The following is a 22,938-nucleotide window of genomic DNA, read 5'->3' on the forward strand; positions in this document are numbered from 1 at the left end:
ATGCCATTAACTCCAAAAAGAAAATTTTACTTGACCTCCTTTATTTATTATTCAGAACATGTACTATTTTGTAATGCCATATCTCTTTCTACATGAGCAACATTCCATATTAAGTGAAACAAAACAAAATCAGATCTTTATATTTACAGTAGGGAAAAACCAGATACTAGCTGCCTGATCATGGATACAAGTTCCCTTTTTACTACAAGAACAATTTATGTGTCAATTAAGCTCTTATTACAATTTGATACACAGTAGTAATAGCAGTAGTAGTAGTAGTAGTAATAGTAGTAGTAATAATAATAATAATAATAATAATAATAATAAAACACAAAATCTGCATTCCTTACTTACCAAATAACTTTTCACCTGGTTTTACAACCCTTGCAAAACCAAAGTCTGTCAATTTAATATTAAAGTTGTCGTCCAGTAAAATGTTTTCTGGCTTCAAATCTCTGTGAACTATATTTTTACCATGTACATACTGCAAAGCTTCAAATAATTGCCGCATAATATACCTGAAAGATAAAGTGCTCACACTGAGAAATGTGAGAAAGCCATACATCAAAGGAACATAGCGATTATTACTTAAATAGATTACTCATTGTAAACAGTTAAAGTTCTTCTTCACCATCATCATCTGTGCATACGATCTGTCAAGAGACAACATTTATATTCAGAATGAGATTTTTACTCTGCAGCGGAGTGTGCGCTGATATGAAACTTCCTGGCAGATTAAAACTGTGTGCCCGACCGAGACTCGAACTCGGGACCTTTGCCTTTCGCGGGCAAGTGCTCTACCAACTGAGCTACTGAAGCATGACTCACGCCCGGTACTCACAGCTTTACTTCTGCCAGGAGTGCTAGTTCTGCAAGGCTCGCAGGAGAGCTTCTGTAAAGTTTGGAAGGTAGGAGGCGAGATACTGGCAGAAGTAAAGCTGTGAGTACCAGGCGTGAGTCGTGCTTCGGTAGCTCAGTTGGTAGAGCACTTGCCCGCGAAAGGCAATGGTCCCGAGTTCGAGTCTCGGTCGGGCACACAGTTTTAATCTACCAGGAAGTTTCAACATTTATATTGTGGGTGTGTATGTGTGTGTGTGTGTGGGGTGGGGGGTGGGGGGGGTGGGGGGGGGGACACCACATAGCAGGAACTCTTACTTTAACCATTGCCTTGTAATATATCTTTCCCATGCTATTAAAGATAGTCTTATGAACTATAATGGACTAGGTTTTCAATGCATGGAGAATTCAGAGGGTGCTATGGCTACACATACCAACACCTACTCGCAAAATATAAATCACGGCAGCAGTACTCGAGTCAGTGTGAGGCGATAATTCAAACCAGACAGCTTACTAGCAGCTCATTAGAGGGTCACACCAGTAGTCAGGCCAGCAGCAGCTCCAAGACGCACACACGGCCTGTGACTGGTACTTTTGGAACTCACTTATTTGAGCATTCACTCAAGTCAAGAAACTTCCTTTGTGTTTCATTTTTCTTTAGCTGTTAATTATTGATTAATACCAGATCTGTGAATTTATTTCTTGTGCTGCAAATACAAACCGTCTAACTGTACACTGATCAGCCAGAACACTACGATCACCGACTATCGATATAAACCCGTCGAGGCGATAGCAGCGTCACCTGCCGAGGAGTGGCTGCCAGTCAGACACATGCATGGTGCACGTAGTATCAGTGAGCGTGCTGTACGTGTGTAGAACAGGCAAGGTGCATGATCTATCTGAGCCTGACTGATGGCAGATTGTCGCGGCCCAGAAGCTCGGCACAAACATTTCATAAACTGCACAACTTGTCACGTGTTCGACGAGTGCTTTGGTGTCTTCAACATGGGGCAAAGCCGAGATGAAACCACGTCCGGATATTGTGGGGTTGCGAAGCCACCGTTCATTGCAGATGTCGGACTTTGTAGGATGGGCAGATTGGTAAAACACGACAGGTGGCGAACCTTGGCATAACTAATATCAAACTTTAATGCTGGGCAGAGTACAAGTGTGTCCGAATACACAGTGCACTGAACATTCCTAACAGGGGGCCTTCAAAGCTGACAACACATGAACATGCCAACGTTACCACAATCACAATGGCAAATATGACTAAAATGGGCATGTGACCATTGGCATTGGACGTTGGCACAGTGGCAGAGCATTGCACGATTTGAAAAATCCTGATAGTTTCTTCATCGTGCCAATGGGAGCGCACGAATCCGTCAACTTCCAGGAGAACAGTTCCTCGACACCTGTACTGCATAATAGAGATGAGTTGGTGGCTTCTCCATTAGGCTCTGGGGAATATTGACATGGGCATCAATGGGTCCAGTGGAGCTTGTGCAAGGCTATGTTATGGCCAAGGACTACCATACACTTGTTGCAGACCATATACACCCCTTCATGATGATCACATTTCCCAACAGCACTGGCATTTTTCAACAAGATAATGCACTGTGTCACAAGTCCTGGAGCATGACGTAGTGGTTTGAGGAATGTCGAGTTTCAATTCACACGGTGGCCCCTCTACTAGCCAGATCTGAACCCGATCGAACACACTCGGGATTTGACTGAATGTGGCATTAGAGATCACTGACACCCTCTCTCAAATTTATGGTAATTAGGTGAGTCGTGTGTGCAGATACAGTGCCATCTCCCTCCAGCGACCCACCAAAGCCCGATCGCTTCCACGTCACAATGCTGTTATCCGTGCCAAAGGCAGACATAACGGCTATTATGTAGGTCCTGGCTGACCAGTGTATACACAGTGAATGTTTTGTGTGCCATAATCAAAGTAAGGGACATGCCACAGTGTTCCCGTGACATTGTGGCTGCTTTTCTGGTCAACAGTTTGTCATATTTGTTCACGAGTATGGTGGTATTACCTGCAGAAAGGTTATGAATCAATCAGAATGCTTGTGAGTGAGAAACAAGCCCAGAGTTTTTCAGCTACAGCACAGATTCGGGAAGCAGCTTAAAGGCTTAACAGATCTCGAGGGCTATTACAAACTAGCAAAATCAAAGTCAGTCACAGGCCCTCTAATACAAAGATCACCTTTCCAGAGGGAACTGGGGATGCAATGTTATCGGCAGTTGTAAAGCAGTTGGGATAAACCGTGACTGCCATAAATATCAGATACTAATGAACCCCATAATGCTTTGCTATTGCCAAGTATGTATGAGGGTTGGTTGTACATTCTAATATCCATTCCCCCCGGAACTATCCATCTCCTCCTCCCCCTTTCTTTGTTAATCACCTCCTCCTCCCTCTCCATCGTTCGCCTCCTCCTCACACCTGTCTCTGTCCCCCTCCCCCCCCCCCCCCCCCCCCCGTCTTCATTCCCATGTCCTTCCCCACCCTCTCTCACTACTCTCGCTATGTAGGTTGGTGTTGCAAAGGAAATCTTGATTGGTAACTGAAGTCACTTAAAACAAATGGATAATTTGATTGGTATATAGAGTGTGAGAGAGATCGCACCAGCTGCTGGATCTGTGTGGACAGTAGTCCGTAGCAGTATTCTAAGCCAATAAACCATAGATACAACTTTCCTGTTTTCTGTTAAATCCAACTGCAGGAGTAAAATGAACAGCACATCCTTGCACACACATATTTTGTTTAAATTATATACAATTTTTTTGTGAAAAAAGAGAAGCCTTCACTTGAATTCAGGGAATCTCTTATATTACTGGGGAGAACCAAATGCAAAATTACATGGAGTTGGATTTTTAGTAACCAAAACCATTGTCGACAAGATAACAGTATTAGATGGAACTTCAAGTAGAAATGCATGCTTGGTCCTAAGAATATGAGACAGGTATAAGATCCAAATAGTTCAAGCATATGCACCTACATCTACTCAGATGAAGAGAGAGAATTTTTCTACAAATGTCTGAAGGAAACCTTTGAGAAAGCCAGAGATTATTTTTATAAATTCATTATTGGAGGCTTTAATGACAAAGTTGGAACATACAAAGAAGGTGATTCAGTTGTTGACAAGTATAGAATAGATGAAAGAAATGATAGAGGTGAGAGATTGGCACAATTTGCAGAATGCATGAAAACACCTATTATGAATATGTTTCCCAAGAAGCACCCAAGTCGCAAATGGACTTTGAGTCCTAACTTTGAAGTGAAAAACAAGATAGACTTCATTCTCACCAATAGGCCTCAAAACATCCTAGATCTCACTGTGTTAAACAGGTTCAAGACAAGCAGTGATCACCGACTGGTAAGAGAAAGATCTGAATTTAATACAAAATATGAAAGATTAAAACTAGTTAAACGAAAAAGTACAATTTTAAATGTAAAAAATCTTGAAGAATAGAAACAGGAATTTCAAGGAAGAATTCAGAGAAAATTAAAAGAATGTGAAGCAGAAGAAGTATCAAAGGTACTAATCACGACAGCTATAGAAGTGGATGGCTTATGTAAATCTCAAAACCAACCCAAGAAACTCACAAATAAAACAACAGGTTTGATGGACAAGAGAAGAAGAATGGAAGTTGATACAGACAAAGATAAGATAGAATATGCACAGCTGTGCAAAGCTCTGAGAAAGAGCATGAAAGATGACATTAAGAAGTATGAAGAAGACACGCTCCAGTCTTGAGAATAAATCTAGTTTAAAGAAAGCTAAGCGAATGCTTATGATCGGAAGGAATCACAGATCAAGGCCGAATTACAGACAAGAAAAAAATACTTTAATATATTGAAAATTTCTATACTAACCTATACAGTAAAATCAATGATGATACCTTGATCCTTGACGAATTGGATGTTTCTGCTGCCCAAATTCCAGAAATATTCCCATCAGAACTCAAACATGCAATACACAATATGAAAAAAGGGACTGCTCCAGGTAGTGATGACCTCCCAGTCGATGTTCTAAAACTGATAGATGAGGAATCCATAAAGCATTCAGCTAAGATATTTTCAGGTTGTTTGCACTGTGGAACATTACCAAGAGACTGGAATAAAGCCAAAATAATTCTAATACGTAAGGAAGGTAGTACCAAAGATATAAAGAACTATCACTCTATCAGCTTACTCTCCATAGCGTACAAAGTTTTCACTAGGATCTTGACTACCAGGTTGAGCACTACACTCGACCAGGCTCAACCCATTGAGCAAGCCGGTTTCTGATCAGGATTTAGCACAGCTGATCATATCTTTACGCTACGGGAAATAATTAGTAGAACAAATGAGAACCATCTACTCCTTTTGCCTTGCTTTTATATACTTTGAAAAGGCCTTTGATTAAATCAGTCACCCAGCTATGTTTGCGGCTCTGAAAGAACAAGGAGTAACACAGGGCTATATTAAAATCCTACATAACATTTACGGAACCTCCATAGCCTTTGTGAGTGTTGCCAAAGACACTGATGAATTTCCCATTGAAAAGGCTGTAAAGCAACCATTTTCAGCAGTCTTAGAGAAAAAGCCATGTCTAATTTCAATTGGGTAGGAAAGGGAATTCAAGTTCGCGAGTAAAAGACTGAACAACTTGAGGTTTGCAGATAATATTGTCCTATTTAGAAATGGCATAGAAGAACTTCAAGTATTATTTAACGAACTTGCATTAGTGTGCTCTGAAGTTGAACTAAAAATGAACATTGATAATGATCAATGAATGGACACCTGAGGGAAGTATATCAGTTGTAAGTACACAACCCCAAAGAGTCACAGAATATATCTATCTGGGTCAACTGATAAACATGAAAGGAGATTTAAAACCAGAAATATTACAGCAAATTAAATTGGGCTGCCAGGCTTATGGGAGGCACTCTTCAATTTTGAAATCTAAGATGTTGGTTGAGCTGAAGAAATCTATTTTTGACCAATGCGTATTGCCAGTAATAACTTATGGCTGCGAAACATGGACATTAAATGAGTTGTTAGGAAGCTAACAGTAGCCCAAAGAGGAATGGAAAGATCAATGTCGGGTTACACGAAAAAAAAAAAAAAAAAAAAAAAAAAAAGACAGGAAGAGAGCAGATGAAATAAGACAAACATCGAAGGTCACCAACAGAATGGAAAGAGGGAATACATTGAGCCGACAGCGGGCTGGTCATGTTGCTCGAACAAAAGAAGGTAGATGGTCTAAACAAGTCCTAGACTGGAGCCCAGTTTACCAAAAAAGACCTAGAGGAAGACCACCAGACAGACGGGAGAGAGAGATAAGGAAGACGGTGGGATTCAATTGGCAATGGGAAGCTCAGAATCAGAAGAAATAGAAGATCTTACTGGGGTGCTTTGTTACAAGCTGACTCAAAGAGGCCACATCATTAAGTGATAGAACTGTCAATTTTTTTGAAACAATTTGTGTAATGGTTTAAATGCCCTGATATCATAGTTAAACCTGACTGCGAGAAAGAAAACTAAACTGCATTTTCACAGCACAGTACTGCAGAGCATTTTCTTTTTCTCACAGTTGATTTTAACAGAGACCTGTACATTGTTGTTCAAAAATATAAATAGCTTATGCCTGTCTGAAAATATATTAGTGTACTAGCTACACCTGGCCATGCTTTGCAGTGGCTCAGTTTGTTTAAATGGAAATGAAAGAAGACACATTTCTAACATGTATGGCAATGGAATGTCCATCCAAATCTTCTTCTCTGCCCTGCCTGTCACCTTCCCCTCTCCCTTTCTTTGTGTATATCCTCCTTTCTCCCTTCTTTTTCCATCTCCTCCTGCTGCCACCCTCTGTCCATCTCCTCCTCCACATTTTCTATGTCCCTCCCCCCATCGTCTTATCATCTCCTCTTCCCCCCTCTCTCTGACGTTTATTCTTGTTTATTGTTACTGTAAATTCAGATTCTGTATAAACCAATAAGACATAAATACAACTTTTCTGTCGGCTAACAACATTTCACTATACATGATACAATTTATATGCACTTAAACATTTATTAGAGTACAGTGTAAAAATTTGAAGTAAATCAAATAGGCACATTTTCAAATTTTTGGTAACAATGTTTTCCCTTTGTATATTATACTAAAGAATTAGTTACCTAAAAATATGCCTGTATTAGAATCTGACATCGTGTCAAAATTTCAGAGCAGATTTTGAACAAATGAACGTTTACATTTTTATTTATTTCAACTGTGCAAGAAACTGAAGTAAATTGACTAAGTATATTTTGAGAGTTGAGATAATTTGCTTTCGACAACAGCAATACTCTTTCTCTGATAAATTTTTTTTTTACAAGGATTTCTCCTTTCATTCTTGATGTGTCGACAGAAGTGCCGACACAGTGTTATTTTGAGGGGGCCGATATGCACGCTATAAGCTCACGCAGAATATCTTGAAGTCTGAAACAGGATGCTCAATGAATTGCTATAAAGAAAAGTACGTTGCTTTTAGAATACTTAACTTTAATCCATCCTTGTTGTATACATCATTCTTGTTGAGACATGCTTTAGACGATAATTATCAATTGCTATGTAAGGCTAATGGCGCCTTGCTAGGTCGTAGCCATGGACTTAGCTGAAGGCTATTCTAACTATCTGCTCGGCTAATGAGCGATGCTTCGTCAGTGTAGTCGCTAGCAATGTCGTCCGTACAACTGGGGCGAGTGCTAGTCCGTATCTCGAGACCTGCCTTGTGGTGGCGCTCGGTCTGCGATCACACAGTGGCGACACGCGGGTCCAACATGTACTAATGGACCGCGGCCGATTTAAAGCTACCACCTAGCAAGTGTGGTGTCTGGCGGTGACACCACAATTCTCATACAGTGTTCTATGTTGAAATGAGGAGGAGATTAGTGTTTAACGTCCCATTGATAATGAGGTCATTACAGACAGAGCACGAGCTCAGATTAAGGAAGAATGGAGAAGGTAATTGGCCGTGCCTTGAGCGATTTACGAAAATCATGGATAACCTAAATCACAAGACACAGGTTTGAACTGTTATCCTCCCAAATGCAAGTACAGTGTGCTAACCGCTCCGCTACCCTGCTCGGTCTATGTTGAAATGATATAGTACCTGGAATGACATGGGGGTGTGAAGTGAGCACACTGATCTAAGTAGTGGCTGAATACTGTACACCAGTCTGGATGAGACGTACATGCATAGTTAAAGTGGAAGTCTAACTGAAGGAGACAATGTGAACAATCTCTGAACATTCAGGGCTGCCCCATGTGCCTGGCTTGCCATTCTAACAAACACAGAACCGCTCAAAATTGTGTAATCACAGATAATACAGAAAAATCCTAGGAAACCCAGAATTCTCTATATACCAAGATCTAGCACCTACAGACTTAAATCCAAGTCACGTTTATGAAAAATTTGTGAAGAATTGCAAGGCTGCAACTCGAAGACAGTTTTTAAAGAACTATGGGCTGTAAGTGGACATTAGAACCAAAACTCTGTGGATGACCTCAAGAAGAAGATCGATAGATTCAACCTCCGGAGAAAATTGTTGATGACTCTGAAGTCTGTGAGGCATGTGTTGGTAGCAGTAAGCAACTAATGAATAAACGGGGCCTACTGGACAGTCCTGAATGTGAGTGCGGGGGAAATCCAATTAATGGACCATTTACTGGTGCATGACGTGCATGGCATCTGAAGGGTATACGCACACACTGACTCAGTCAAATAGTGGCTCAAGGAATATTTTTGATATTGCATAGTATTATAAGAACATATACAAACAATATCGCAACTTGGTGCAGAGCTATCAGAATATTTTAGTTAACACATTATACAATGAATGTCTTTGTAAATGCCTAACAAATAAATAATACATAACAAAACAGCACTTTTATTTTGTGAAATGGCTGTCGGTTTTATTACGAAGTACCGCCTTCTGGCCATTGTACAATCAAAAACATCAAAATGTATAACTAAAGTATTCTTTAGGAAAGATTGTTTTACAATAATATTCCATATGAAGTGGAAGTGTGGTACAAAATGCAACCTTAAAATATAGCACAAAGCATCACTCAAGCACGAACCATTGTACTGTTGTCCATAACAAGAGCAGTGTTGATTAGTAAGAATTATTTGCACTGAAAACATTATCCACCATGCAAAGCAAATAGTATCACAGTGTCATTATGTAATACTTTTACAGTTATTAGTTGGTGATGTTTAGCTGGATTCCAGTTTTATGTTTATACCAGCAGTGTCTACATGTATGATAAAATTCTCAGAGGCAACACATTGCACTTCCACCACACTGTATCACGGCACACCAACCTGCCGTGGCTGCAAAAGCCACTCTTCCTGTGCAATGTGCTGTTGCAAGAGAAGTGTATCAACGGAACTTATTGTTAGTATCAGGAAAACTCCACAAAAAATAATGAAACCAATTTGTATTACTTTCTCATGATGTGAATATAATCCTCTTGTTGAGAAAATCAAACAGTGCTGCCTTAATCCTGGGGGGTAGTGTACGGTAATGAGTGATGAAACCATTTTAACTTGACAGTTTCAATGGTGAAGTTTGTTACACACATGGGCACTGCTGGGAGAAACAGAATACTGTGAACGCAGCCAAATACTGTCAAATGACGACAGTGGAGCAATAAATAGCCACTCTATGTCACTATTCCCTTTGGACGCTAGATAATACTGTCCATATAAACAATACCATCCCCCCATGAACCATGGACCTTGCCGTTGGTGGGGAGGCTTGCGTGCCTCAGCGATACAGATAGCCATACCGTAGGTGCAACCATAACGGAGGGGTATCTGTTGAGAGGCCAGACAAACGTGTGGTTCCTGAAGAGGGGCAGCAGCCTTTTCAGTAGTTGCAAGGGCAAGTCTGGATGATTGACTGATCTGGCCCTGTAACAATAACCAAAACGGCCTTGCTGTGCTGGTACTGCGAATGGCTGAAAGCAAGGGGAAACTACGGCCGTAATTTTTCCCGAGGGCATGCAGCTTTACTGTATAATTAAATGATGATGGCGTCCTCTTGGGTAAAATATTCCGGAGGTAAAATAGTCCCCCATTCGGTTCTCTGGGCAGGGACTACTCAAGAGGACGACGTTATCAGGAGAAAGAAAACTGGCATTCTACGGATCGGAGTGTGGAATGTCCGATCACTTAATCGGGCAGGTAGGTTAGAAAATTTAAAAAGGGAAATGGATAGGTTAAAGTTAGGTATAGTGGGAATTAGTGAAGTTCGGTGGCAGGAGGAACAAGACTTCTGGTCAGGTGTCTACAGGGTTATAAACACAAAATCAAATAGGGGTAATGCAGGAGTAGGTTTAATAATGAATAGGAAAATAGCAATGCGGGTAAGCTACTACAAACAGCAAAGTGAACACATTATTGTGGCCAAGATAGATACGAAGCCCACACCTACTACAGTAGTACAAGTTTATATGCCAACTAGCTCTGCAGATGACGAAGAAATTGAAGAAATGTATGATGAAATAAAAGAAATTATTCAGATAGTGAAGGGTGACGAAAATTTAATAGTCATGGGTGACTGGAATTCGGCAGTAGGAAAAGGGAGGGAAGGTAACTTAGTAGGTGAATATGGATTGGGACTAAGAAATGAAAGAGGAAGCCACCTGGTAGAATTCTGCACAGAGCACAACTTAATCATAGCTAACACTTGGTTTAAGAATCATGAAAGAAGGTTGTATACATGGAAGAACCCTGGAGATACTAAAAGGTATCAGATAGATTATATAATGGTAAGACAGAGATTTAGGAACCAGGTTTTAAATTGTAAGACATTTCCAGGGGCAGATGTGGACTCTGACCACAATCTATTGGTTATGACCTGTAGATTAAAACTGAAGAAACTGCAAAAAGGTGGGAACTTAAGGAGATGGGACCTGGATAAACTAAAAGAACCAGAGGTTGTACAGAGTTTCAGGGAGAGCATAAGGGAACAATTGACAGGAATGGGAGAAAGAAATACAGTAGAAGAAGAATGGGTAGCTTTGAGGGATGAAGTAGTGAAGGCAGCAGAGGATCAAGTAGGTAAAAAGACGAGGGCTAGTAGAAATCCTCGGGTTACAGAAGAAATATTGAATTTAATTGATGAAATGAGAAAATATAAAAATGCAGTAAATGAAGCAGGCAAAAGGGAATACAAACGTCTCAAAAATGAGATCGACAGGAAGTGCAAAATGGCTAAGCAGGGATGGCTAGAAGACAAATGTAAGGACGTAGAGGCTTATCTCACTAGGGGTAAGATAGACACTGCCTACAGGAAAATTAAAGAGACCTTTGGAGATAAGAGAACCATTTGTATGAACATCAAGAGCTCAGATGGAAACCCAGTTCTAAGCAAAGAAGGGAAAGCAGAAAGGTGGAAGGAGTATATAGAGGGTCTATACAAGGGCGATGTACTTGAGGACAATATTATGGAAATGGAAGAGGATGTAGATGAAGATGAAATGGGAGATACGATACTGCGTGAAGAGTTTGACAGAGCACTGAAAGACCTGAGTCGAAACAAGGCCCCCGGAGTAGATAACATTCCATTGGAACTACTGACGGCCTTGGGAGAGCCAGTCCTGACAAAACTCTACCATCTGGTGAGCAGGATGTATGAAACATGCGAAATACCCTCAGACTTCAAGAAGAATATACTAATTCCAATACCAAAGAAAGCAGGTGTTGATAGATGTGAAAATTACCGAACAATCAGTTTAGTAAGCCACAGCTGCAAAATACTAACACGAATTCTTTACAGACGAATGGAAAAACTAGTAGAAACCGACCTCGGGGAAGATCAGTTTGGATTCCATAGAAATACTGGAACACGTGAGGCAATACTGACCTTACGACTTATCTTAGAAGAAAGATTAAGGAAAGGCAAACCTACGTTTCTAGCATTTGTAGACTTAGAGAAAGCTTTTGACAATGTTGATTGGAATACTCTCTTTCAAATTCTAAAGGTGGCAGGGGTAAAATACAGGGAGCGAAAGGCTATTTACAATTTGTACAGAAACCAGATGGCAGTTATAAGAGTCGAGGGACATGAAAGGGAAGCAGTGGTTGGGAAGGGCGTAAGACAGGGTTGTAGCCTCTCCCCGATGTTGTTCAATCTGTATATTGAGCAAGCAGTAAAGGAAACAAAAGAAAAATTCGGAGTAGGTATTAAAATCCACGGAGAAGAAATAAAAACTTTGAGGTTCGTCGATGACATTGTAATTCTGTCAGAGACAGCAAAGGACTTGGAAGAGCAGTTGAATGGAATGGATAGCGTCTTGAAAGGAGGATATAAGATGAACATCAACAAAAGCAAAACGAGGATAATGGAATGTAGTCGAATTAAGTCGGGTGATGCTGAGGGAATTAGATTAGGAAATGAGACACTTAAAGTAGTAAAGGAGTTTTGCTATTTGGGGAGCAAAATAACTGATGTTGGGGAGCAAAATAACTAATGTTGGGGAGCAAAATAACTGATGATGGTCGAAGTAGAGAGGATATCAAATGTGACTGGCAACGCCAAGGAAAGCGTTTCTGAAGAAGAGAAATTTGTTAACATTGAGTATAGATTTAAGTGTCAGGAAGTCATTTCTGAAAGTATTTGTATGGAGTGTAGCCCTGTATGGAAGTGAAACATGGACGATAAATAGTTTGGAGAAGAAGAGAATAGAAGCTTTCGAAATGTGGTGCTACAGAAGAATGCTGAAAATTAGATGGGTAGATCACATAACTAATGAGGAAGTATTGAATAGGATTGGGGAGAAGAGAAGTTTGTGGCACAACTTGACCAGAAGAAGGGATCGGTCGGTAGGACATGTTCTGAGGCATCAAGGGATCACCAATTTAGTACTGGAGGGCAGCGTGGAGGGTAAAAATCGTAGAGGGAGACCAAGAGATGAATACACTAAGCAGATTCAGAAGGATGTAGGTTGCAGTAGGTACTGGGAGATGAAGATGCTGGCACAGCATAGAGTAGCATGGAGAGCTGCATCAAACCAGTCTCAGGACTGAAGACCACAACAACAACAACAACAACAACAACAACATAAACAATACTGGCTAGTTAATAAATAATGATATTATTACAGACAGTAACTACCAGATTACAATGTTTTGTTATTTGATCAGTGCTTTACAGAGGTACAACTGTTAAGACAAATTAAGACTTATGGTTCAAAAAGCACATGTTGAACACGATTACTCCATTGGATAAAGTAAAGAGTGTTACTCACAAGAAGGGAAAAGGCTATTATTATGGACACAGACTCACGGTCACCCAGTTGCAAACATTGGAGTACGTTTCCTCAACTCCACTTAGGCAAAGTGTCAATACATCACTGAAGACGACAGACATGATCCAGAAGATCTTCGTCATGCAGCAACATTTTGTTTGAAAAGTTGACACGTAAACTATAGTATGTAGGCTTTAGAACTTGTAATAACTGAAAACAATAAGGATGTAGTTTAAGCATCTCGTTAAAAATTTCCACACGGACTCACTGGAATTGCTAATTCACAACTAGCCTTCCAAAGGGGTTTCTCGGGTCTCTACATGAAAGACTCACTCGTTCAATGCGTTCTTCAGTTACTCTCGGTTACTCCATACTCTTCCCTTTGGGCAAAGATATACAAACAAAACTGTTTGAGTTGCTCTTTCATTTGATGTACAATTTATAGTTGCAAGTTGAATATAATAAATGCTACAAAGAGATAAAATCTGTATATTCATTTTGAAACACCCTGCATTATGTGGTCAGTACTTCAGTACATGGCAGCCCACTGTTGTTAGCACTGAACAACAAACGAGAACTGTAAATTTCTTGTAAATGTCTACCAAACTCTTGACTTTATCTCTAAAGAAAAATTCTGTTGTTATCACTGTGACATGACGCAGCACCACCTGAAACTACAATCTATTATCTATAAATGGTTACTATCTCCTAATAACCTACACTAACTGCGAACCTCATGACAGAGGGGTGGTTTGCATGTATGAACAACATAGATAATTGTAGAGTAGACACAACATCAGATGGATATTTGTGGAGAGGCCAACATAACATGTCGTTCCTGCAGCCTCTTCAGTAGTTCCAAGGGCAATAACTGGGATGACTGACTGATCTAGCACTGCTACTTAAGTACTGCAAATGACTGAAAGACAGGAGAAACTGCAGTTACTACATTTTCCCACGAGCATGCAGCTCTACTGTACGATTTAATGCAGAGGGCATCCTTTTGAGTAAAATATTCTGAAAATAAAATAGTATCCCAATCTGATATCTTGGCATGGCCTGATCAGGTGGACATTGTCATCAGAAAAAACAAAATGGCTTTTTATAGATTGCAGCATGGAATGTTAGCTCCCTTAGGTTACAGAACTTGTAAAAAAGAAATGGGTAAGTTGAAATTAGATATGGAAGAAATTAGTGAAATACCAGGTGGTTATAATTGAACTTTTCCTATTTAACATGTTATAACACGGAAACCAATTACAATACGAGCACCAAACCTGGTAGCATTAATGTCAGAGCACGGAATGCAAGACTTCCATGTGTCACAGTGTCACTGTCCAGTTCCCAAATATGGCCACCAAGTGCCACAATTAGTCATCGTGATTCTTAGTTTCACACACCTGACCAGTCGCAGTGCACTTGTTGACGTGTCAACATGAGCTTGGACAAAAGGAGCAGGGGGCATAGTGGGTTGAAGCTCTAATATCAAAACAACAGTAATGTTGAAGCTGCACTTTGAGAATATCACCGACTGAAAGGATTACGGGAGAATCCTCTTTCTCCACCTGCTGTACGGAGCATGAAGAAGTAGTTTGAATCAAATGGAGAACTGGATGTCGCTCCGGGAAGAGGTCGACAAGTGGTTGCACCAGAAGTGGTTGATGAAATCTCTATTGCTATGGCAGACAATGCTGCATGCAATTCCCGATTGTCAGGCAGTGGGCATGCTCTGTCATGACAGCTGAACATCCGTAGTCCACTGTACGGAAGGTGCTTCAAACCATTCTCAAATGGTATCCATACACAATCCATATCAAACAGAGCTTACACTACAGGATGCACAACGATGTGTTGACTTTGCTCTGACTTTCTCGCAAGGTTCAAGTTGACAAGGGATGGCCCTGGACCATCCTATAGACAGACGAAGCTCTTTTTCTCTGACGGGTGAAGTGGACACACAGAATTGCCAAGTGTGGGGATCTCCACCTCCAATCACTGCGCATGAAGTTCCTCAGTATGGTGAACATGTCGTCGTATGGTGTGGCTTCACGGTTACATTCATCAATGGCCTATTCTTTTTGAACAGGTTGTCACTCAAGGACCAAAGCCACGCAGTGAAACTGGCCAGAGTTACTGCAATATGTTTTGCCACGATGTCATACCCGCCCTACAGGACAGAGATGCATTGAACACAACAGTTTCTGTGTATGATGGGACCCCACCACGCATCACTCATGAAGTTCACCTGCTTCTTTGAAACACATTTGGAAACGATCGAATTATCAGCTGATTGTTTCCAAATGCTTAGCCGGCACGATAACCTGATCTCAGTCCCTCCTACCTGAAGGACAGGGTTTACCAGGGGAACATGTGCTGATCTAAAACACAGCATATTAAGAAAGGTAGCCAGCATACCTATGGATGTGCTTTGATCTGCTGTGCAGAATGCGATCCTGCACTTTCAGACTCTTCTGGTACTGATGGGAGCCATACTGAGCCCCTTTTGTAGAAGTAACGGTATGATGTACCATAGCAGCACATAACACGTGTTTCAATTGAACTGATTCTGCATTATTTCTCTTCCCCCACTCCCCTGACATTAATGCTACCAAATTTGGTACTCATACAATAATTAGTTTCCGTGTTATAACATTTTAAATAGGAAAAGTTTAATTATAACCATCTGGCACAGTACCAGGAAGGATAGGACTCCTTCTCAGGTGTTATCAACACAAAAATAAAAAGGGGTAATTCACGTCTAGGTTTCATAATGAGTAATAAAATAGGAAGCTAATATGAACAGAATAGTGAACATATTTATAATAGAATATCCTATGCAGGCCAGATTGAAACTAACTGCAGGCAGGATGTGGACCATGGGCTACCAGTTGCTCACCTGTGCTACGGGGCTACAACTACCTCCGGCGTTTCAGAAGACAAATGTGAGAAATCTACAAGGCATACAGAAGAATTACACATATCACTGGACAGAGCATCTTTCCAAGTTTTGATTTGTAATATGCACTGTGGTATAGTTTTACTATGATGGCAATGGCGGTGACAATGATGATGATGATGATGATGATGATGATTATGATAATTGGTTTAAAGGGACTAAACATCTTTGTTTCCAGTCCCTTATGCACAGGACATTCATGTAAAATGATGAACGAGAAAAGGAGAACTGACAGTTCCAGGATGTTTGACATTCACTGTGGATGAAAATTTGTGTAACAGCAGCTTGAATCAGATGATTAAAAGTCAGATAAAACCCAGGCAGCTAAAAACTATAGCCAATCACTCAATGATGCTCCAAGTAGCGTCACCATAGTCAGCCGCATTAAAATGGTGTGAAAAGATGAAGACTGAACATGCTAGAGAGTCAATTAGCTTAAACTGCTAAATAAATAAAATACGAATACGAAAATTAAAAATGCACGATAGTGCAGAGGCAGCAAGTAGCTGGAGGCCACTCGGGGCACACGCCACAGCGATAGAGTCCCTGTCCTCCCACCAAATCCACCTCACACGAAATTAAATCAATGTTTGTTTGTTCATATTTCATGCACTGCCATACCATTCATGTGATTGTGATAAAATTTTGTCAAGTTATTGCTTGCACATGCACAAAGGTTACAGACAAAGTGCAATCAACTTACAGGAGGTGGCACAAGTGTTGCACTGGCAAATGTATTTGAAAGAGCACTTAAGTAGTGAGATGTTTGAATGTGACAGAAACAAATAGATTGGTGTTTTATTGTGTCTAACTCATTTCAATGCTGATAAACATTACTTATATCTAACTGAAATTTTCCAGTGCAAACAGTAATTTTTCGTTTTTTTTTTTTTTCTTTTTTTCTTCTTCTTCTGTGAATCGACGAACAATACATTGGCCTCCCAAATGTTCATTACTTTAGTAGATCTACCGGTGCAGTATGTAGAAATAAGTGAATTTAAACTTTTCAAACAAATAAGGATGACAAGCAAGCAATGAAGCAGACCATTGCATCAGAATCACATCATCAGCAAGTGGCAAGAATCGAAAGAGAATGTTTACGTGTTGCCTCATCACGTGCATCATAATCACATGACCAACATGCAGCAAGAAATGAAGCAGATCGTTTATGGATTGCTTATTCACATGCATCACAATCAGAAGATCAACATGCTCCAACAATCTAATGAGAATGTTTACATGCTACTTGATCTGGATGAACAGTACATGTTTATATGAATCTTGCTTAATTTTAATTTGATGTTAACTACAATTATCATTTGTATCTCAACATAAATTTCGGTCAAATGGGTAAGACGTGTGGGCATTGTGGTTCACTTAAGTTCGACAATGAAACACCAGGAATGTGATGACCAAATGGCAAAGTTAAACTGCTGACACTGCATCCACCACTTGATCCACTGTTGTTATTGCATTTGGGAAACTCACCTGATTCCAAACACTTTTTGCAGAACATTAGCAAATATAATTCAGTGTTTCCAATGGTGTCTTTTGGAGCCGACAAAGTTTTCCGAGATCAGTACATGCCTACTTTCAAATTTCAAGGACAAATACATCATGGTGTTGGTTCACTTCTATCATTCTCCGAAGCTGAACAAAAATTTCTACAAATCTACTTTACAGGTGACGATGAGGCACAAGTTGACCAATGCTGCGATGCAATTCTAAATGCCAAATGCCACATTATATCCTATCTGCTTCACAACAGATCGTCTGCACTAGCCCCCCCCCCCCCCCCCCCCCCCAGCAAAAGCCACTTGACGTAGTCAGTGTTGCCCAGAGTCCACGTGCCCCAGATTGAATACATACCAGCTCCCTGGCATATGTGGAGAGCTTACAGCTCAGGCATCAGCAGCGTGATGCAAGCATTGTCAGGGGATTAGAACCGTGGGATGTATGACAATCTCCCTCCCTCCAACACAATTGATTGGCTACCGCACTGGATTTCAGGTGTGAACATAAATCTACTGTAACAGTACGTGCATAAAATCCCAGTGCTCAGTAGACAGATCATGCACCACATAAGATGTTCTTCCAAAAATGACCCGTACTTCCTTGAAAGGTGGAGGTTAAACCCTAATAGGAGACCAAAGTAATAGCCCAAAAAGGTTGAGTGGAAGGTTGTGAAATGAGCTAAAACTGACAGGTGTTCCAATAGTACCCGTGATATTAGTGTAACAACTCGATTAGGTATACAACTTCATTTAATTGCCTATTATGACATGCAAGAAATAAATGCAGGTCTATTCTAGTCACATGCTAGGAGATGTTGCACTAGGGAGCAGGAGTGTCAGAACATGTAGACAAATCATCACCTCTGTACTATCGCACTGAATTAATTCAGACCCGCAGATAGACAACTGAATGAACAGATTCCAATAGTGGGCTCCTGTCGCACCTTCCCGAGTGATTCATGCCAGCAACTTGAAGCACACACGTATTGATGGATGCCAAGTCACGATCAGTGCCCATACTGAGCACTGTAATGAAAGTTAAATACTGCTGTGTGTCCATTCCCTGTATGTCTTGTAGTTTTTGAACAGCCGTCTTCTGAAACCCATTAGGTACTTACGGGTAACCCCGTATAATTGTAAGAAAGCTATTTAGAAACCAGATTTTAAACTGTAAAACACTCTCAGCGGCAAATGTGGACTGACTATAATTAATTTGCTATGAGCTTCAAATTAAAACTGCAGAAATTACATAAATGTAGGAACATAATGAAATGGGGATTGAGTAAACTGAAAACAACCAGTGGTTGTTCAAATAACTTACGGGTTTGCTGCCGGGTGACGTCGTCGAACACTGCAGATATGTCGACAGGAGCACACCCTGCCATTCTCAAGGCACAAATGCAAGGAAGAAGAAATGTGCAAGCAAATTTAATACCTCGGTTCACAGAGGAGAAACAAGGAAGACACCACACACAGAACAAGTGTCAACACAAACAAAGATAACTTACATCAGAAATATTGATAGTTACTATTAATCAACAGGTGCGGTAGCACTAATTCTGTCCCTCTGTTTTTTTTTTTTTTTTATGAGAGACAGAGCCAGATTCCAAGCAGCATTTACACAAAATCCACCATTTCTGTTAATAAGGTTGCTTGATAGTCTGATTTCAACAGCATCCTTAATAACACTATCCCAATAGCTGGACGTGCAAGCCAGAATCTCCGTATTGTATTCCATAGGATGACCCGTGTCAAGGCAATGTTCCGCAATAGCGGATTTGCTTGGCTGTTGTAAGCGTGTGTGACACTCATGTTCAATACACCGGTCTTCCACAGTCCTGATTGTCTGACCAATATATGACATGGCACAACTGCAAGGAATACGATAGACACCAGCCTTACACAAACCAGGATCACCTTTTACGGATGCCAACAGGGCTTTAATCTTAGAAGGTGGTTGAAAAACACATTTCACATCATATTTCCACAAAATACGGCCAATCCTGTTGGAAATACTTCCTGCGTAAGGCAAAAAGGCTGTAGACTAAGGTACCACTTCGTTGCTATCGTCAGTCACCCGTTGCACAGAAGGCTGATGGCGCAACGCACATTTGATCTGCCTCTCACTATAACCATTCTGACGAAAGGTGATTTCGAGGTGTGATAGCTCAGCTGCCAAACTTTCAGGGTCTGAGATAACGTGGGCCCTGTGAACCAAGGTGCGAAGTACTCCACACTGAGCTGGATGGTGACAACTATCAGCTCGCAGATACAAGTCAGTGTGGGTTGGCTTTCTATAAACAGAATGTAGCAATGTACCATCAGTCTTCCTTTTGACCAACACATCAAGGAAGGGAAGGCATGCATTCTTTTCCACCTCCATAATGAACTGAATAGTCGGGTGGATTGAATTCAGATGTTCCAAAAACCGGTTTAATTTCTCACTGCCACGAGGTCAAACAACAGAAGTATCATCTACATATCTGAAAAAACACGCAGGTTTCAAGGTCACTGACTCCAATGCACGTTCCTCAAAGTCCTCCATAAACAAATTTGCCACAATTGACAACGGGCTTCCCATTGCAACTCCATCAGTCTGTTCGTAGTACTGACCATTGAATAAAAAGTAAGTGGAAGTTAGCACATGTCAAAACAAATTTGTTAACTCGACACCAAACTTAACCTTAATTAGCTGCAACGAATCAGAGAGAGGAACGTGAGTGAAAAGAGAAACCACATCAAAATTGACGTAAGAAATCTGCAGAGTTCTTAATGTGGTGTTCACACCTTCCTACTAGTGGGCTAAACAAACTAGCAAGATGTTTAGCTACACGATATGTCGGAGCACCAATATTAGAAACATAATAGGCCTCAACGGGACAGCCTCTTTATGGACCTAAGGGAGGCCATATAATCTAGGTGGTACAGCACAGTAAGAATTAAGACTCTTGATAGTCTCCTGTGACAAAGAACTTTTCTTCAGGAGGTTATTTGTCTTTCTCTCAACACTATTAGTAGGGTCAGCACTGATTTTGCGATACGCCGTATCAGAAAGTAGACACTGCATCTTTTGAATGTATTCGTGCTTGTTCAACAAAACGGTGGTGTTTCCCTTGTCCGCAGGTAAAATAACAATATCAGGATCCATTCTAAGTGAATGTAAAGCTGCCGCCTCAGCTGCTGTAATGTTACACTTGGGTGGACAGGGCCCAGTCAACACACGACAAGCTTCCAACCTAACCTCTTCCGCAGTCTCGGAAGGTAGTTTATGAACAGCCTGTTTGATAGAACTAATAAAATCAATGACTGGCAAACCTTTCCCTAGCACAGACAACGCTGCGTCATCAAACGTTTTCTCCGTGAGATTGATCACAGAACGTAGAGAATTAGAATTACACACTGAGCCATGGAAATGTTCAAACTTCGCCGAATGACAAGCAGTTTCACATCGAAATTCCCAGTCGGACTGCGACCAAGAGGCACCGTCCACCCAATCCCAAGAGGGACAGAATTAGTGCTACCTCACCTGTTGATTAATAGTAACTATCAATATTTCTGATGTTGGTTATCTTTGTTTGTGTTGACACTTGTTCTGTGTGTGGTGTCTTCCTCGTTTCTCCTCTGTGAACCGAGGTATTAAATTTGCTTGTACATTTCTTCTTCCTTGCATTTGTGCCTTGAGAATGGCAGGGTGTGCTCCTGTCGAAATATCAGCGGTGTTCGAAGACGTCACCCGGTAGCAAACCTGTAGGTTATCTGAACATTCAATTCACCGGGAAAAGTTAAGGTCTCCCAACCAGTGGTGGTTGTTTGCTTTAGTGGGAGTATTAGCCAACAACTGACTCAAACAGGTAAAAGGAATATAACTGAAGGCAAATGGGTGGCTATGAGAGGTGAAATAGTAAGGGCAACAGAGGATCAAACAGAGAAAAAAAAAGCAAGGCCCAGCAGAAGTCCTTGAATAATGCATGAGATACTGATATTGATGAGAGGAGATCATATAAAAATGCACCAGATAAATTAGTAAAACAGGTATACAGAATCTACAAAATGAGAATGACAAAGTGCAAACTGGGGAAGGAGGAATCGCTAGAGTATAAATGCAAAGTTGCAGAAGCACGACTATGGGAAAGATAGATACCAACTATTGGGGAAAAAAACTTCTGGAGAAAAGAGAGACAGCTCAGATGGCAAGGCAGTATTAAGTACAAAAGGGAAGACTGAAAGGTGGAAGGAATATACAGAAGAGCTAAACAATAGAAATGAAATTTAAGACAATATTAAAGAAAGATAAGAGGAAGTATGGGAGATACAACTCTGCAAGAAGAATTTGATGATGCTCTGAAAGATATAAACTGATCCAAGTCCACTGTCATAGATGAAATTACCTCAGAATTATTTATATCCATGAAAAAGATCCCGAAAAAACTATTCTACGTAGTATGCAAGTTATACGATACAGGTGCAACACCTTCAGACTTAAAGTACCACAGGTTCTGGAGAAATGTAGGTACATATAACGCAATACTGACTCTAAAATGTATATTAGAAGATACATCAAAAAACGTTTTGCATCACTTCGGTGCTGAGAGTTCCGGAACCTGTACAGAAAATTGGAATAGAGGTCAACATAAACATCATTTTCACCCTTTTTATTGCTCACAGAAACCACACAATGGATGTTGTACCACCATACAGTGAGACCTTCAGAGGTAGCTGTACACACCGGTACCTATAATACCCAGTAGCACATCCTCTTGCATTGATGCATGCCTGTATTCGTTGTGGCATACTATCCACAAGTTCATCTAGGCACTGTTGGTTCAGACTGTCCCACTCCTCAAGGGCTATTCGGCATAGATCCCTATGAGTGTTTGGTGGGTCACTTCGTCCATAAACAGCCCTTTTCAGTCTATCCCATGCATGTTTGATAGGGTTCATGTCTGGAGAACATGCTGGTCACTCTAGTTGAGCAATGTTGTTATCCTGAAGGAAGTCATCACAAGATGTACACAATGGGGGCATGAATTGTCGTCCATAAAGACGAATGCCTTGGCAATATGCTGCTGATATGATTGCACTATCGGTCAGAGGATGGCATTCACGTATCTTACAGCCATTACTGAGCCTTCCATGACTACCAGCGGCGTATGTTGGCCCCACATAACGCCACCCCAAAACAGCAGGGAACCTCCACCTTGCTGCACTTGCTGGGCAGTGCGTCTAAGGCGTTCTGCCTGACCGGGTAGCCTCCAAACACATCTCTGATGATTGTCTGGTTGAAGGCATATGTGACACTCATTGGTGAAGAGAATGTGAAGTCAGTCCTGAGC

General features: G+C 40.9%; 1 protein-coding gene across 4 annotated transcripts in view; it reads right to left on the reverse strand.

Moving 5' to 3' along the window:
• LOC126418510 (phosphorylase b kinase gamma catalytic chain, skeletal muscle/heart isoform) overlaps positions 1–22,938 on the reverse strand; it is a 143,694-nt gene that overhangs the window by 90,868 nt on the left and 29,888 nt on the right. For all 4 annotated transcript variants that reach the window (XM_050085306.1, XM_050085308.1, XM_050085305.1 and 1 more), the window contains one exon: positions 355–518. In XM_050085306.1, the coding sequence (XP_049941263.1) occupies positions 355–518 (164 nt within the window). The remainder of the gene's footprint in view (positions 1–354; positions 519–22,938) is intronic.

The sequence above is a fragment of the Schistocerca serialis genome, chromosome 9 (assembly GCF_023864345.2).
Source record: "Schistocerca serialis cubense isolate TAMUIC-IGC-003099 chromosome 9, iqSchSeri2.2, whole genome shotgun sequence".
In the NCBI taxonomy this organism is placed as follows: Eukaryota; Metazoa; Arthropoda; class Insecta; order Orthoptera; family Acrididae; genus Schistocerca; species Schistocerca serialis.